At 35.6% G+C, this 18,395-nt stretch overlaps 1 protein-coding gene across 3 annotated transcripts in view; it reads right to left on the bottom strand.

Annotated features, from left to right (window-relative positions):
- LOC125389362 (heat shock factor protein 3-like) overlaps window positions 1-18,395 on the bottom strand; it is a 113,395-nt gene that overhangs the window by 41,753 nt on the left and 53,247 nt on the right. Inside the window, exons 1-2 of one of the 3 annotated variants that reach the window (XM_085684417.2) lie at window positions 11,512-11,692; window positions 1,976-2,084 (exon numbers count right to left, since the gene is read on the bottom strand). In XM_085684417.2, the coding sequence (XP_085540543.1) occupies window positions 1,976-2,084; window positions 11,512-11,607 (205 nt within the window). In that variant the 5' untranslated portion in view covers window positions 11,608-11,692. Of the gene's footprint in view, window positions 1-1,975; window positions 2,085-11,511; window positions 11,693-18,395 lie in introns of those variants that run through there. The other 2 variants (XM_085684418.2, XM_085684416.2) reach the window with 2 other exon arrangements.

The raw sequence follows: 18,395 nt of genomic DNA, 5'->3' as shown, positions 1-18,395 counted from the left end.
CAAATATTAAAATCAATAGGATATCATGAAAAAATAATATTTAGCACTTAATTTAGCATTCCTGGGTAAATACACATCTTTATTTATTGATTTATTGTCACTCTGTTCATAAAAGCAAGAAAATAAATTCAACTTATATTTCTATCAACACACGAATGGACAAAGAAATCATGATCTGTACATAATGAAATTTTACTCAGCCATAAAGAAAAAATAAAGTCTGCAGAAAAATAAATAGAACTGAAAAACATTATTATTAATGAGATAATTCAGGCTCTGAAAGCAAAATACTACATGTTCCCCCTATGAGTATTCCTCAATTCTGATTTTTAAAAATATATATTGGAGGGAGTGAGGGTAGAGAAACTGCACGAGCTGATGAAGGTAAAAAGACTTAAGAGAATAGTTTTCTTTTCTCAGTAAGTGTGAAAATAAATTATATCTGTAGTTAAAGTAAGATTGGTTAAATATTAGTGTCATAATGTTGAAAGACGAAGAGAAAAATAGGGCAAAATAACTGCATGTATTAATTTTAGAGTTAAAAAGAAATCTTTATATTTACTTCTTGCTATGCTTACAGCTATGGTTGGTACATGTTAAATATTTTAAGTGAAATATCGTGTGCTATTAATAAATACCAACTTTCTGCACTTGTTATTCTGGATAATTTAGAGCACCACATTGTGTACTACTTCTCACATTTAGGCCTTGAAAGTAGGCAATGATTGATCAATGAATGCACCGAAAAGAAAGTCACTGGCTAATTGCAAAGTGGATTCAGTATAGTCATGGAAGCTTTTGCCCTAATTGTGACAAAGTCAGGAAGGACTAGGAATAATAATGTAAACATCAAGTCAGTTCCTCAGAGAAGTTTTACTACCATAAAGAAATTTGGTATTATTTTAAAAATATTTTATAACAACAGTATACAATTTTTATTATAGTAGATGTTTATTAAGACAATTTGAGGAAATAAAAACAGAAATAACTTTTTTAAAGTGTCAAAAATGAAAATAACCTTAATAATGGTATTACATAAAATAACACATTGTAAATGTGGGAAATATTTATAAAACCCTACATTAAAAATAATGAAGACAAAAACACTATTGTTTTCATAAACAAACATTATTTGTCTGTACATTTTGTATTTATAATTTCTCCATATTAGTAAAACAAAAACTTATGTTGAAAAACCAGGCCTGTGACACAGTATAATTAACATTTGTACTATGTAATACTTTCAGAATTTCAAAGATTAGAAATGGGAGAACTGAAGTATATTTAATGAAGGAACGAATTACCTAGCTGTACAATCTGGATCAAGCATACTTAATCCCTTTAGTCCCCATTCTTTAGCACCAGCACAGGAAGATTAAATTAGATAAATCTTTGTTCCCAGTCAACTGCATGATTCTGAACTCAAAAATTTAAAACAGATCTTTCCAGAAAGGAATTTTTATATTTGAAATCTTTAGTGGTTCAAAGGAAAATGGCCACCATAAACACATATATTTGAATACTTGGTTCCTAGTTGGCAAAACAGTTTGGGAAGGATTAGGAGATGTGGCCTTTTTGGAAGAAGTGTGTTACTGAGATAGGCTTTGAGCTTTCAAATGTCCACACCATTTCCAGTTAGCTATCTCTGCCCTGTGGTTGTGTTTCAAGATGTGTGCTCTCAGCTACTGCTCCAGTGCTATGCTTTCCTGCTTGCTGCCATGCACTCTTACTCCCTTAAAATTATAAGGCCAAATTACGTGCTTTCGTTTAAAAGTTGCCTTGGTCTTGGTGCTTTATCATATCAATAGAAAAGTAACTAAGGAAGAACTTCAGTCAATAAGAAAGGCTATGTAGACTTTAAACAATATACTGCATTAAGAGTTTTCACTCAACTTGGACTTCCAACTATTCATTGACAATTAAATGAATATATTTGTAATAAATGTCAATAATTGTACAATTAAATCATACTTACACATGTTGAGTTGTCGAATAAAGCTGGCTATTTTGTTATGCTTGAAGTATTTTGGTAGTATTTCATTAGAAAAGTTTTCTTCATTCACAATCTGAAAACTGTGACCATCCTTGTAATAAAGGAAAACCAAAACATAGTCATTTATAGAAAAAAAATGAGGTTTCACTCAAGTAATAATTCAAAATAATGTCACTTGATTCCAAAGCTTGTGAAAATTTAAAGTCCAAATTAAATAATTCTTCCCACTAGAAGTATAGCTCATTAGTTGAGTATGTTCATATCACGCATAAGACTCTAGTTTCAATCCTTTATCATGGAGGAAAATATATCATAAATATACAGAATATGAGCAAAAGGCATATCATGAGGCCAGGCAGTGGTGGCACACACCTTTAATCCCAGTGCTCAAAAGGATCTCTGTGAGTCTGAGGCCAATCTGGTCTACAAGAGCTAGTTCCAGGACAGGCTCCAGAGCTACAGAGAAATTCTGTCTCAACAAACCAAAATAAAGAAAGAACAAAAGAAGTACTATCAAGGAAAATGCAATAGATTTATCATGAAAGCATGTGTCCCCAAATCTTACAAATTAAACATAAACAGGCAAAATCAGATATGGTCGAGCATTTGAAATCCCAGCATTTGGAAAAGCAAAAGCAAGAAGACTGAGGGTTTCAGTCTGGGTTATACAAGGAAACTTTCTCTCCACAGACTTGGAGACTCTCCACAGACAGTAATTCAAAGAATTAGTCCATCTGGGCATGGTGGCCCATGCCTTTAATCTCAGAAATTGAGAGGCAGAGGCAGGTGGATCTCTGTGATCTCGAGGCCAGTCCAGTCTACAAATTGAGTTTAGGACAGCCAGGAATGTTACACAGAGAAATCCTGTTTGTAAAAGCCAAAGGGGAAAATAAAAGAATTAGCCAATTGTAATGTTTAATGTTAGTTGTCAACCTGACAAAATCCAGAATCACCTGGGAGAAGAACCTCTAACTATGCCTATAGGGGATGAAATTGACTGTGTTAATTGATGTGTGAAGACACTTCTGACTTGCAGGTCAGACCATTCCCTGAGCCAGGGATTCTGGCCTGTATAAGTGGAGAGAAGGTGATAAAAAGTACACTACATTCACTCCTTACTCTTCACTTCTTTATTGTGGATACAATGTGACTAGTTTCTCCAAGTTCTGGACACTATGACTTTTTTCATCAAAACAGACTATCACCTTGAACTATGTATTGAAGTAAACACTTTCTCCCTTAAGTTGCCTGTGTCAAGATATTTTATCACAACAACAAAAAATAATTATGTTTTCAAGAAAAGTTTTCATAATTTAAATTACAACAAGGTATAATCTTTTGTCTATCAAGTTGACAAAGACCAAAGAAAATATTAATCTTCAGTGGTTATAAATTAGAAAGAGTATAGATAAACAGGTTTTCATATTGCCAGAATTTAAATTGTCTTAATATTGCTAACAATAGACATTCAAAGTTCCCAAGCACTCAGTCTTTGAATTAGAAATTCTAATTCAAGATTAGACAATAATTGCTAAAATTTAATAAGATTTAATAATAAAGTTACATTAGTATTTGTATATAATATTAAAAATTGGAAACTACATTAATACTACTATAATAATTAAGTCTGCACAAGTAAATATTACTCAATGATTAAAAAGTAAAGCTATATAAGAATATTTAGTGAATGTAATTAGGTATGTTTCCAAGGTTAAACAAAGATATATTTTAGATAGACAAGTCATCTTCAAACACTTCAGAGATCTAGAGAATATGCCATTTAAGATGTTTTAATAACATAGGTTCATTTTTTATGACAATGAGACATGTCTTCTTCTGGCAGTACCAATGGACATTAAAGAAACTTCACATGGAGTTTACTTTCTTTGCAGCAAAAGTAAACCACTGGGCAAGAAAACATCCTTGCCTTGACTGCTGACAGTATGCTTTCCTAATCAGAGAAGCAGGACACAAAAGAAAGTGACTGCCAAACATTGTCAAGATAAGGAGGGACAGCCCTTCAAAATATCGCACTTCACAGAAAAGTCTGTTGGATATGCTAGACCTCTCAGCCAAAGATAGATGCCCCAATGTTGCAGAGGAACTTTGGTGACTGTCCAAGTAGCCAGCTGTTTCTATCATTTCTCATATTGTTTGGAAGTCATTTGCTTGCACTTTTTGCTTACTCAGTTAATAATATCTCCTTGTTGGGTCTCTGGGGAAGTTGAAGACTAAATAGTTATATTTTTCTTTGTTTTCCTGATGCAGAAAGCAGGTTATGACAGAAAGTAAAGTAGGTGCAAGACTTTGGACTCACCAAGATAGCATACATATGGATTGTGTTCTCTGAATTTGTCAAATGCAAATAGACTAAACATTGTTGATGCACTTCTTTCCTGTATTATTGTATATAGTCATTGTACTTATTGTACATAGTTTTTCTTATATTAGTTATAGCTTTCTTTTTATTTTAGAAACAAAGGGAAATTTAGTGATATTCCATTTTTATTTTAGTAAATAAAGCTTGCCTGAAAATCAGGAAGAAAAACAGCTACACTATCTTACAGACCAGGCAGTGGTGACATACACCTTTAATCCCAATGTCCACACTAGTTTGTCACAGAAACTGGGCTATAGTGGTGAATACCTTTAATCCCAGTACTAGGGAGAAATATAAAACAGGAGGAGACACAGTCTTGCACACAGACTTATTCTGAGATTTCTTGAGGCAGGATTGCCATTTTGGACTAAAGTAGAGGTAAGGGTCACTGGCTGGTTGTTTTCCCTTTCTGACTTTCAGATTGAACCCCACTTTCTGTCTCTGAGTTTTTATTAGACATGCTACATTAATCATAATGATATATTTCAAATGAAAAAGGCAAAATTTCAAAAGGTATAATAAATAATAGAGATATGTGATAATGATATAGATCAATGACAGACACCTAAATTCAACCCCTAGCATCTGTGCTCCTTGCAAAAGATATTTAAACATACAAAACAGTATTACTGTATAAACAGAAGACAGCAGTTATCAGTGGATAGCACTATAATTACTTACTTTCTGAAAAGTAGACTGCAACAAAAAGCATTTTAAAGTAGACAAAGGTGATAATATTCTTTTTTGATAATATTTTTATATGCTGCTCATTCTCTTAAATTAGAAATTTAAACTTAAGTGAAATTGTAAGAATGAACTAGCTTCAATGTCAGGTTTTTAAAACTTGATTCCCTACTTCACCTAAGAATAAGAAAAAAGACCCTGCTCATCTATTATTTACCCATAGGATTCCACAGATATTTTAGTTCTTTAGAGGTTACATGGCTCATTATACTACCCATAAACTACCAAGATTGTGTGTGTGTGTGTAGTGGATATGTATGTTCACAGGTGCATGTCCCTGTGTATGTATGCATGCATATTCTTCTTGAATCCAGAGGAGGATATTAAGTGACTTGCTTGATTTCTCTACCTACTCCCTTGAGTTAAGGTCTCTTAATGAACCTGGTACTAGGCAGATGGCCAGAAATCTCCAGTGATTTTCCTATCTTCAACACACACACACACACACACACACACACACACACACACACACACACACACCACATTTTACCTGAATTTGGGGGTCTGAACTTAGGTCCTCTGCTTGTGTAGCAAGTCCTTTTCCCACTGAATCATTACTCTGGCCCTGGAGCCAAGGATTTTAATTCATTCTATTCTAGTAATTAGTGGGGTTCATGAGTCACTCTAATAGAAGGTATGTGCATTTTAGAAGGATGGGGTTATCTTTAGTTGGTTTTGCTTCTCAAGACTATTCATAAACTAACTTATTGTAAGACCAGAACCCATACCACCTTAGTTTTTCCAAGAACTGACTGGTCTTCAGAGATTAATAAAGAATTTCATACAATATCTTCAAAATATATTATTCTATTACTTGATCAATCTGTTGTGGAGATACAAAAATAACCCAATTATAAGGAGTCAAGAAGTTTAAAATGTCATAGAGAAGATTATTAACTATAAACTGGATGAAAGGTTTCTGAATAATTAGAGTCTTGATAATGACACATAATGAAATGAAAGAAAATGTAGTGATGTATGTCTCAAGTTAAGCACATTGTTTATTTTGCTCTATCTTTAGATTTCTGAGACTGAAAGAGTGAGTACTGAAAATAATATACATATTAGAAAGATCAGGGTAACAGTGAACAGGAGTGGGGGAGGGACCTGCAAGAGGAGGCTTGGGAAATAGGGTAGGGCAATAAGAGAGGGGGATAAATAAGAAGAAATTATAATGACACGTGGATGAAATATCATAGTTAGACCCATTACTTTGTATGATAACTTAAAAATAATTCAAATAGGAAACACAGGTAATTGGCTGGTAGTATTATCACACACGAAATTTAGCATTCAAGAGGAGAATTAGGAGGATCACAAGTTTAAGAGGAATGTCTCTATACAGTAAGATCTTACTGAACAAAAACAGGGGTGTCTGAAGATTAGCTCAGTGGCAGGGGTTTGACCAGAAGCACAAGGTCCTAAGTTTGATTCTTAGCATTGGAAAAATTAGAAAGTAATTATTTGCATTGTGTTATCAGAACAAAAAGCAAAACAGAAAACATCTATACTAATTTCTTTCCCACAGAAGAGGAGAAAATAGACTCTAATCAGGAGGTTGATAACATGTAACACCATACTAAATATCACCTACAGTATAGATGGGCACCCTGGTTTTCTAAAAATGATACAAGTGCAACTTGGCAGACAAACCTTCTATTGATCTTTAAGTCTGATACTATAAAAGGGATTTGGGTTCATTATCATCTTGCCCAGTAATTTAATAACTAGCTGAGGTAGTGATATTTCATTTGTAATAAATAAGGCTTGCCTGAAGTTCAGAGCGTAAAATAATCACACTGATCAGCCTTACAGACCAGGCAGTGGTGACACACACCTTTAATCCTAGTAGCCACACTAGATTGCCACAGAAACTGGGCGATAGTGGTGCAAGCCTTTAATCCCAGAACTAGAGAGGAATATAAGACAGGAGGAGACAAGACTCACACACAGTCTCATTCTGAGATTCCTGGAGGCAGGATCGCCATTTCAGATAGAGGTAGAGGCAAGAGTCAGTGGCTGGCTGTTTTGCTTTTCTAATCTTCAGGTTGAACCCCAAATTTTGTCTCTAGGTTTTTATTAATTGTGCTACAAGATTAGACTTATAACTTATAAATGATGGATAGAATTGATCTTATGTTTTTAGATAAGAAAAAATGAACTGCAAGTACAATAGCTAATTTCACTGAGCGAACACACATTAAAGACAAAGGTTGCTATTGGCTAGAGACACTGCTTTGCCTTACTGGGAATTTTTTCATGAATATGTGAGTTGTAACAATGCTAGAATCAAAGGTAATAAAGTAGCAATATGGACTACTGAATCCAAAAAATGAGATACACACGTATATGAATATATATGTATTTAGTAGTCTATAGTACTATCTTATCAGCACAATGTAAACTATTAATACATATTTATATATTAGTGCATTCTATATATGTCAACATATATCAATAAATATTAGTATACGTGTGCATGTGCATATGTGTGTTTCTTTTTTGTGAATGTGATAAAGCACTATGACCAAGATAACTTACAAAGGGGAGAATTTATTAGAGCATAAGAGACCATCAGGGCAGGGCAGGGAGGCATAGAAGCTGGAGCAGGATGCAAAGAGATAGCACCCTCAACCACAAGCATGGTTCACAGATAATGTGAGAGGAACTGGAAGTGGGTAAGATTATAAAACCTCAAAGCCTGTCTCTAATGACATACTTCCTGCAGGAATGCCGAGTCTCCTAAACTGCTGCCAACAGTGACACCACCTGGGAACCAAATGTTCAAATACTCAAGCCTATGGGGGGCATCTCTCATTCAAACAATCCCATATGTAGAGTATACAGGAAAGGTTAATACTTCCACCAAAGGCAGTAATTACTTATGAGTCTCACACAGCAGAGTTAGTAAGAATTGCTCCAGCACTGAAATGGGTTTGCTGTTAGAGAAGATATCTTTTGAATGTTTTCATAGGACACTATGCAAGCAACTGAGATTTGGAACTGAATTCAAGTGTTACTGAAACAGGGTGACTTGCATTTAAACATGATTCCATGTTGGACACTGACTGAATGGACAGAGATTGATAATTTATGCAAGATAAAAAAATGTTCTTAAATTCTGGTGGTAAATGGACCACTTTAAAAACATGTTTAAAAAACTCTGAATTATATTCTTTGAGTGAAATGAACAACACATCTTAGTAAAACTGTTATTTAAAAACTGATTCTACCTCAGTGTTGCTAAGATGTAGGAGAAGTCTCATTTTCTTCTGTTTCATACTTCTATATACATTATCAAAAATAATATTTGGAGTTAGAAACCAGCTTAGCAGTTAAGAGCATGTACTGTTTTTTGCAGAGAAACCAAGTTTTTTTCTCAGCATCCACATCAGGCAGTTATGACCATCTGAAATTTCTGTTTCAGGGGACTGAAACCTTCTTCTGGCCTCCATGGGAACTCAACTCATATTCACATTGTACACAGATACACACACAGAAACAGAAACAGACACAGACACAGACACACACACACACACACACACACACACACACACACACAGAGAGAGAGAGAGATCGAGAGAGAGAGAGAGATCACATACATATAATTCAAAAAAGTAAAGTACAATAGATAAAAAATATCGCTGCTCAAGAGTCCACTATTCTAATTGAAGAATTACAGTATATATCATCTTCTTCAAAATCCATAAATGTTTTTCTGGTCCAATGTGCAATGGCTTAATAAAATCACTTTCACAAACAAGTTTTTATATATTTTCAATATTCAAAAAAGAACTTTTGCTCTATACATAGACAAGCAAATATTCTGGTTTTGTATCATTGCATGTAAGAGTACGTTTTTGCTTAATTAGAGAGTATGATACACAAAATACTGCAATACTTTTTAATAACATTATTTTGCTGTACTAACCTCTAACTTCTGATAATTACCACATTTTAACTTCTTTGTTTTTCTGTTGAGAGCATTAGTGGTTTTGACTTCTGTTTTTCATTTTCTTTTTCATTATAAAACTTTGGTGAAGGAGATTTCACTTTACCAAGTCAGAATGGTTAAGATCAAGAAAATCACTGACAACAAATGCTGATTAGGATGTAGAGACGGGGGACACATCATTCACTACTGATGGGATTGAAAACTGCTGCAGTCACTCTCAAATCAGTGGAGAGAATCTTCAAACTCTTTTAAAAGAAAAAGTTACCTTACAACCCAGTTATACCACTGTTCCACATATGCCAAAGGCCTAGACATCTCACTACTCCAGCAGACACTTGCTCAGCCATCTTCATGGCTCACTATTCACAATAACTAGGAAAAGGAAATAACTAAAATGTCCTTCACCTGATGGATGAATGGCAGAAATGGGGTGCAAACATTCATTATTTAGTTACAAAGAAAAATGGATTCATGAAATTTTCAGGTTAATATATGGAATTAAAAGAGTATAATAAGTGAGGTAATCCAGACCCAGACAGATAAATGCTGAATTTTTTTATTTGTGGTTTCTAGTTCTTAACCTCAAGTATATGTGAGTATATCACCTCTGGTATCCACAAATACCAAGAAACTAAAAAGGAACCTGTTGGTGAGGGTGGGGTAGACAGTGTGGAGCTCGAGGGAGAGGAATAGTAGGCTATGGGTGCTATGAAAGGGAAAACAGGGAGGGCGGGCAGTGAGTCTCGATTCTGGAGGGGAAAAATAAGAACAGCACAGGAGATGGTGGGAGGACAAAAAGCACTAAATATGTCTGAAAAGGCCACGAGGAACTAAACTATTTTGTGATTACTTAAAATTAGATAATACATGCATATAAGTGTATTATGCTGTATGTATACAAATAGTTTAATTGAAATTATGTTAGTTGGAATGATAGTGTTCCCCTAAAGCCAGAGACTATCTAGCAATACTCCAGCACCATGCATGGGAAACCAGCTTTCAAAGTTGTCATTAAGAGAAATCCAAGTGGCTCTCAAAAGAATATAGTTATTGCTGTTACTTTTGGTTGCCTCGCAGAGGTTGAAGATACATCCCTACTGCTGACAACCTCACACATTTACGACACAAGACTCAGAATATTTGAGTTGAATGGAACCTGAAAACCTCCTTCTTTCAGTCTGACTTCCATAATACAAGAAAGTATTATGTAATTTGCCAAGGGAAGGAAGCAGTCCATAGTCCTACCCAGATATAAAGACTCTAATCACAAAATGAGAAGCATATATCCCATGGAATATCCCAGCGCCCATGAGCTTTGAATAAATTCTTAATCATGAAAATCCCGCAGTAAGGCTCAGTGCGATAGAAAGATTGGTTCTAAATTCTTGGAGTCAATTTAATTAATTAATAAGATATTATCACTACTTTTGTGGTTTTTGGTGATGAGCCCAGAGCCTTTCATATGATAGATAAGTACCACCAACCTGCATCCCAGCTCTAATTTCTTTAAATATAAAACATTTATTTCGATATTTCTTTTGTTTTAAATTCATATTTATGAAGAAGTTATAAATTAAAGATGATGCCCACTATTTTTTTCAAATGAATTATGAGTAAGAGCTGTTTATGAAATAAGAGTGGCTATGAATTGATTATTATTTGAAGTTAGTTGTGGTACTTGGGAATTCATTATACCACTTTATATTTGTGTTTGAAATTTTATTAATAAAAAAGTTTTACCTTGGCTGAGTGTGGTAGTACATTCCTGTATTACCAGCACTGAGAAGGACTGAGGCAAGATAATCATGAACCAAGGCCAACCTGGGCTACAGAGTGAGACCTTTTTTTAAAACAAATGGACACGATGCTTTAGAGAACTAGTCACATCTGGTTTTAACAGATTCTACAAGATTTTATTCCTAGCCAGAGTGACTAGAAGCTAAATGTAAATAAAAATCTCAGTGAAAAGGATGTATTTATAATTCACCCAGCTCACACAATGAAAGGATAGCAAGGCCCCAGTGATAAAATAAGGTGTATCACAAATTCTCTCAGAAACTGCGACAGTAGCTAGCCCTGGAACAGTCAGTGTAGGTATGCTTGGTGGGAAAGTTGAAGTATGTGCTATGCATACTTTTATGGCAAAGTGATACAATTCTGAGTAAATTTTTACTCATATAGCAAGTGTTTAGTGATTCTGAAGACGAAAAATGGTAGAAAACGAGTGTAGTTTTTGCCAGGAAACACAGCACTGCCTGAAGTAAGGTTTAATCATCTCCTTATGAAACTCAGTGTCCACCAAGCAGCTGTAGGGGTCGCGTAAACGTCTTGTGCCTCTATCCTTCACCCTGTCTAAAAATTTCCCACACTCTGAAAAGACTCTTTCCGAAGCTACAGCCCTCTATTTACACCCACGCTTCTTCCCATATAGTCTTTTACCTTGCTCCAGCGAATCACATGATCCAAAACGGCGTCGTCGACTATTACCCACAGTTTGGTGAGAAAGCTAGGAACTGTCTTGCAGAATTGCTCCATGTTTCAGGGTGTCAGTACCACAGAGAAATGTCAGCTCTGGAAAACTACGCAGCAGAGAAAATCTGAGCTACCGTTACCACGAGAACGATTTCACTTCAGGTCAAGCAGCACCGCAAAAAGCGGAATACTGGTCGTCGTTGGAACTTTCCTTGGGGGCGGACCTTAATTCCCAGGGGAGACTTCTTATTGGCTAGCTATAGTACCGTGATTTCAGAGCCTTCTGGCACGTGACTACTAAGGAACTTCCGGTAGCGGAAAACCTTTGTAGTGTGAGGAAAAATAAGCCATGAGCAAAAACAGTAGGGGGCACCACCTTCGGTGTTTTCTCCACTACCTTCGTGGCTGTACATGCTACATAAGCGCTTTTGCAACCTCCATCTTTGTTCCTCACAGGTTAAGTACTTGCTGCTAGAAGAATTCTGGATATACTATTACATAATATATATCATCACCTTTAAAGGAATAGGAACCCTCACTATGTACAGTCATGACCTGGTAACCAAACAGTATGGAATGGTACTAAGTGAGCACTGAATTAGCTTAATGCTGCATATAGTTTAGCAACGAACTTAATGATATTACAAAGGCAATGCTTTGCAGTGCTTGGTTTGATCTTTTCTTTCGGTATATGGTGAGAACTGGTTGGTTTTTGTTTTGATTTCTTTGGTTGTGTTTTTGTTTTCTGTTTATTTTTCAGAGTCTCACTATGTAGTCCAGCTGACTGAACTCACTATGTATAATAGGCTGTTCAGAAATGCATAGAAATCTACCTGCCTCTGGTTCCCTAGCGCTAAGGTTTAAGATGTATGCCACTGTATCTGGCTGGTGAAAATTCTTGGTATGCATTTTGGTGACATGAGACACTCCTAGAATATTGGAGCATTCCCTTCTTCTAATGATAAGGTTGGAAAGGAAATTAAGAAGAAAAAAATTGTCTAAAAATGTACACAATTGCTTTTGTTGTTGTTTTCTTACTTCCCTTTCATTAGAAAATAGTTGGTTGGGTGAGTCAGAGAGAAGCCATGTAGTCACCACAGGAGACAGACACATACACTGGCACCTCCCTAAACTTTGCAGGTAGGCCATGACCTCGTGGTGATGCACAGGTTAATGGAAAAGGGTTAATTTAAGATATAAGAGCTATTTAGTAATATACCTAAGCTATTGGCCAAGAAGTGTTTTAAATAATATAGTTTCTGAGTAATTATTTGGGGTCTGGGCAGAGTCTGCACCAGCACCCACAATCTGAAGCCTGGATTCACATAAGACCTAAAAAAGTTTAAGAAAAAAGAGGGTTTCTAGACCCACAGAAATGGGAGTCAATTGGAGCTTATTGGTAGCAGCATATTTTTAGATAGGATGTTTGCTAGTGGCAAGTAGAGACATGGCTCCTTTAAGAGGTTTCCTGATTCAATTTTAGCAGCAAAAAATTGCATGGCTTCTTTAAGATCCAGCTTCCTGGTTCAGGCAGCACAAACTCTGTGCCAAGCACTTTTATGGGATTTGTGGGCAGCTTGCTGCAAGTTACTTAGTAGCAGCATGAGTCAACTGCTTACCAGTGTTGAGGTGGTAAGGACGACTCCCACCTGGCAGTCTCAGAGGCAGTGAACATGTCTCTGCCATGTTGGACTCGGTGGAGCAAGCAGGCAATGTTGAGTTGGTCTGAGCCATGCCTTCTTAGCATTTATATAAAAATGACCTCGTGGTCAAAAAAAAAAAACAATTATAGATACCCACGCAATAAAGACAAATCCAGATGGAAAAGACCTCTCTCTAAATAGGTCACAGTGTTAGATAAATGTACATATTCTTGACAGAGAGAGAAAGAGAGAGAGAGAGAGAGAGAGAGAGAGAGAGAGAGAGAGAGGAATAAGAGTATAGACAGCTAAAATATAAGAGTACAGACAGTCAGAGATTAAAGGAGTAAAGGTAATAAAATAAATATTTAACTTATAGAAAAATAATAGAGTAAGAAAAGTAAACCACGTAAAGATGAAATATACACAAAGAGTCTGGATTATGTATATAAACCCTCTAAGTGGATCACAGTGTTGAATAAATGTACATAGGCTTGGGAGAGAGAAGAAAAAGAATATAGGCAGTTATAAAAAAGTAATTTTTTAAAAAAAATATATAACAATGTCTTTAAAGAGAGAGACTACAGAGAATCATAGCCTAAAGGAGTAAAGAAAAATAAACCAATTAAAGATGGAATATAGACAGCGAGTCTGGATTATGCATATTTTTGTATTTTTTTGAACTTTTTGACTACAGAGAGACATTTGATTCTGGGGATTGCTAAGATAAATCAACACATATAATTTAAAGATATCATAAAAAATAATTTAAAGAAATCATGACTTCAAAATTTGTGTCTAAGCATATGTTGCTTTGGATTGCTAAGATAAACCAACACGATAAACCAACACATACAATTTAAAGATATCATGACTTCAAAATTTGTGTCTAAGGATATGTTGCTTTGGAAAAGAGGTTCCATTTTTGTTTCCACAGAGGATGAGAACCTGTGGATTCCTTTCAGCCTAATGAGGATTGATGCAGCAAGACCCCCTGAAAGGTCTCTGTAAAACCCCAAAATTACTTAACAAAAAGCAGGAAGCAGTTTTGAGAGAACTATGTCCAAATTCCCAAATATTGTTTATTAATGTTAGTTTTCATTTAAAGAAGAATATGCTATAGAGATGAATACTTTGGATTGGTATAGACCTCAATTTATTGGTACAAATTTTGTTATGTGTATATTTCTGCTCTTGATTAAGGTATTGTGTTTGTGCAGCTCATTTAAAAATGTAATGTATAATTAAGAAATACAAATTATCAGATAGTCATTTATAGTAGTCAAACTTGTAGTTATGTTAGTTAGGTTTTCTAGATGTACAGAGTTATAGTTCAGTTAGATACATAATCTTCAAACCTTTCAAAGACCTATGAAATGTGGCGTTTAAAATGTTTTAAGACCTTAGAACTTTTCATGACAATGAGACTCATAAGCTGGTAGCATCAGTATACTTCAAGAAAATGATGGGCATCAAAGAGGCTCCTTATGGAGTTTGTTAGCCATTTGGGCAAGAAACTGCTCTTGCCCCGACTGTTTGATGGTATGCTGTATGACATGCAGGTCCCACAGAGAAATGACTGCTAAACTCTCCCAAAGGTGAGATGGTTTTTCAGTGTTCCTCCTTCATAAAAGAGTCTGTCAGACATTCTGCAGGAGACAGAAGACTGCCAAACTGCCAATATAGGAGTAACTGTCTTTGACATTTCCTGCTTCATGGAAAAGTCTGCCGGATACTATGGGCCTGTAGGCTGAAGATGGACACTCCAATGATACAGAAAAACTTTGGTTGACTGTTCAGGCAGTGAGATATCTTTGTCAATTCTAGAGTTTTAGAAGTTGCTTACAATGTACTTCCTGTTAACTTAGGTAATATTATTTCCTTCTGGGGTCTTTGATGGAGCTGAATAATAGTTATAATTATCGTTTTCCTTTGTTATAATAAAAGATAAATTAGATATAAATATTGTAGCTATAATTATATAAATATTGTAACTATAATTCTTGCTTGATACCTGTTTTGTTATACGTAATTTTACTATTTAAAGTTAAAACCTTCCTTCTTATTTAAACATAAAAGGGAAAATGGTATGGGAAGTTCTTCTGTATATGTGCTGCTTTTATTGGTTAATGAATAAAACTGCTTTTGGCCAATGGCTTAATAAGCCAGACAGAGATGGAGAGACAGAGAGAGAGAGACAGAGAGAGAGAGAGAGACAGAGAGAGAGAGAGAGAGAAGGCAGAGTCAGAGAGAAGTCATGTAGCCAACACAGGAGACAGACACCTCTGCTGGAGCCTGCCTAAACTTTTCAGGTAAGCCATGACTCATGGTGATGCATAGATTAATGGAAATGGGTTAATTTAAGATATAAGAGTTAGAGAGCAATATGCTTAAGCTATTGGCCAAACAGTGTTTTAAATAATACAGTTTTTGAGTAATTATTTCTGGTCTTAGCAGAGCCTCTGCCATCAGAGAAGAACAGTGTCAAGTACAGCTTCTTGGCAATCATCTTTTTTTCTGGTAGGCTTTGTTTGCTGAAGGCAAGCAGAAACATTGTTACTTTAAGAGAGGCTTTCTGACTCAGCTTTAACTGCAAAAACCACATGGCTCTTTTAAGTGGCTCTGCCACCAGTCAGGCAGTGGTGGCTCACACCTTTAATCCCAGTCCTTGGGAGGCAGAGGCAGGCAGGTCTTTGTGAGTTTGAGGCCAACCTGATCTATAAGAACTAGTTCCAGGACAGGCTCCAAAGCTACAGAGAAACCATGTCTTGATAAAAACAAAACAAAACAAAAAAAGAGGTTCTGCCACCAAACACTTAAATGATGTTCATGAGCAGCTGGCAATATGCTTCTTGGTGGTGGCAGGGACCTTGAAATTCCATGGAGGTATGGCAATAAACATGGCTTCCACAAGTACCTCCTCTGTGAAGCTAGACTCTCATAAATCTAAGGAATGGGGTAGAGCCAGCCACCAAAGCCACAGTTTTAATTCTAGCCATACTGCTTCACAGGTTTAAGACTCATGTGCTGAGAAAAAGATAAAGATATATAGCAAAGAAAGATTCAGATGGAAAAAAAAACGAACTTCTAAATGGCTTACAGTATGTTTCAAAATGTACATAGGCTTGGGAGAGAAAAGACAAAGGATAGAGAAAGTTTTTAAAAAGAAGAAATAGAGTAGCCAGGCATGATGGCACACGCTTTTAATTCCAGCACTCAAGAGGCAGAGGCAGGCAGCTCTTTGTGAGTTTGAGGCCAGCCTAGTCTACAGAGTGAGTTCCAGGATAGCCAAGGACACACAGAGAAACATTGTCTCAAAAAACCAAAAATTAAAAAATAAAAGAAATGAGTAAGAAAAAATGCCATGTAAAGATGTAAAATACACAGAAAGTCTAAATACTGTATATTATTGTATTGTCTAAATTGTTTGACGGATGAGGAAGGAGCAACAGCTGCTAAACGACATTTGATTATAAATGCTGATGGATTAATCCAATTATATATATTAATATACAATTATATGTTATACATATATTATTAATATTATTTATATTATATATATTAATCCATTATATATATAATGCCTTGATTTTAAAATTTAATTCAAAAGATATGTAACTTTGAAGATGAGGTTTTGCTTTTGTTTCCACAGGAAATGAGAGGCTGTGGATTCATTGTATGTTAATAAAAAAAAGGTTAGATTGAGGAAGACTCCCTGAAAAATCTCTGATGGCAATGGATGGCCCAGATGATCCATGTTTCAAAGCACCTCTGTTGCAGTTTCTTCTGAGTTCTACATTCAGAACAGCCTTAAGACTGCTGGCTGTGATGATCTAGCCTCACAGAACACTTCAGTCAGTACTTGGCCATAATCCTAAATTTTCTTTGTGTCTCCATAAGATTAATAGTGGCCCCAATCAGAAGGAAATAGCCTAGAAAGACTATGCTTGCATTCCCAAAAAATGGATTATGGATGTCTGTCTTTGTTTAGCATGTTGGTTATGGATAATAACCATGAAAAAAGCTAAACAAAGGAAATTAGACTCAGAGTTCTTATTTTGAATAGAAAAGAAGAGGAAATGCTGTAAGACAATGTTCTTCTACACTGTAAAGATTTGTCACTTAAATTAGTTTAATAAAAGGCTGGTTGGTCAGTAAGTAGCCAGGCAGAAAGAATAGGCGGGGAAACCAGACTAGGAGAAATCTGGGAAAAGGAAAGGAGAGGTGCAGTTACCAGCTAGATGCAGAGGAAAGAAGAAGAGAATTCTTCACTGAGAAAAGTTGGCTAAACATAGATAAGAATTGTGGGTCATTTTAAGTCGAAAGATTTAGTTAAAAATAAGCCTTAGCTAATATGTCAAGCAGTTTATAATTAATATAAGCCTTTGTGTGTTTCTTTGGGACTGAACAACTGTGGTACCAGGCAGGAAAGAAACTTGTGCCTACAATTTATTTTTATTTTATGTTCATTGAATGTGTCTTGCTTGCATGTGTGTCTGTGTGAGGGCATCAGATTTTCTGAAACTAGAATTACAGACATTTGTGAGCTGACACGTGGGTGCTGGGAATTGAATCTGGGTTCTCTGAAAGAGCAGTCAGTGTTCTTAACCATTGAAACATTTCTTCAACCTTTACATTCCATTTTAGGATTTATCATAATAGCAATAAATAGCAGTAGTAACTATCAAACTTATAGGTTTACATTAATTTTATTCTATTTGAATAAAATTTTAAGAGCATATGCAAGAAAAATGAGTATGGGATTAAAATATCTGCAGAGAAATTTCACATAGAATAAATTTACATTTTAATCTTGAAATGTTAGATATAAAAGATAATCAATTTTCAACTGCTAGATATAAAAGATGCTCAGAGGTCAATGCTTTGTTTTACATTTAAAGTTATAAAGGACTAACTGCCTAAGGTAGCACAGCTAGTGATTAGGGGACAGTTTTATACGTACTAGCTAAATTTCTAAAGGAAGTATACTCAGTGATTATCAATATAGAAGATGTTTCAAGATAATCCACAGGTTTAATTTTTCCCTTTTTTTGGTTTTTCTAGACAGGGTTTCTTTGTAGCTTTGGGGCCTGCCCTGTAACTCACTCTGTAGACCCCGCTGACCTCGAATTCACAGAGATCCGCCTGCCTCTGCCTCTTGAGTGCTGGGAGTAAAGGTGTTTACCACCACCACCCAGCTTAATTTTTCCA

The sequence above is a fragment of the Myodes glareolus genome, chromosome X (genome assembly GCF_982192425.1).
Source record: "Myodes glareolus chromosome X, mMyoGla1.1, whole genome shotgun sequence".
NCBI lineage: Eukaryota > Metazoa > Chordata > Mammalia > Rodentia > Cricetidae > Myodes > Myodes glareolus.
Note: the sequence above shows the minus strand (reverse complement) of the source record. Positions and strands in the feature narration are given on the sequence as shown.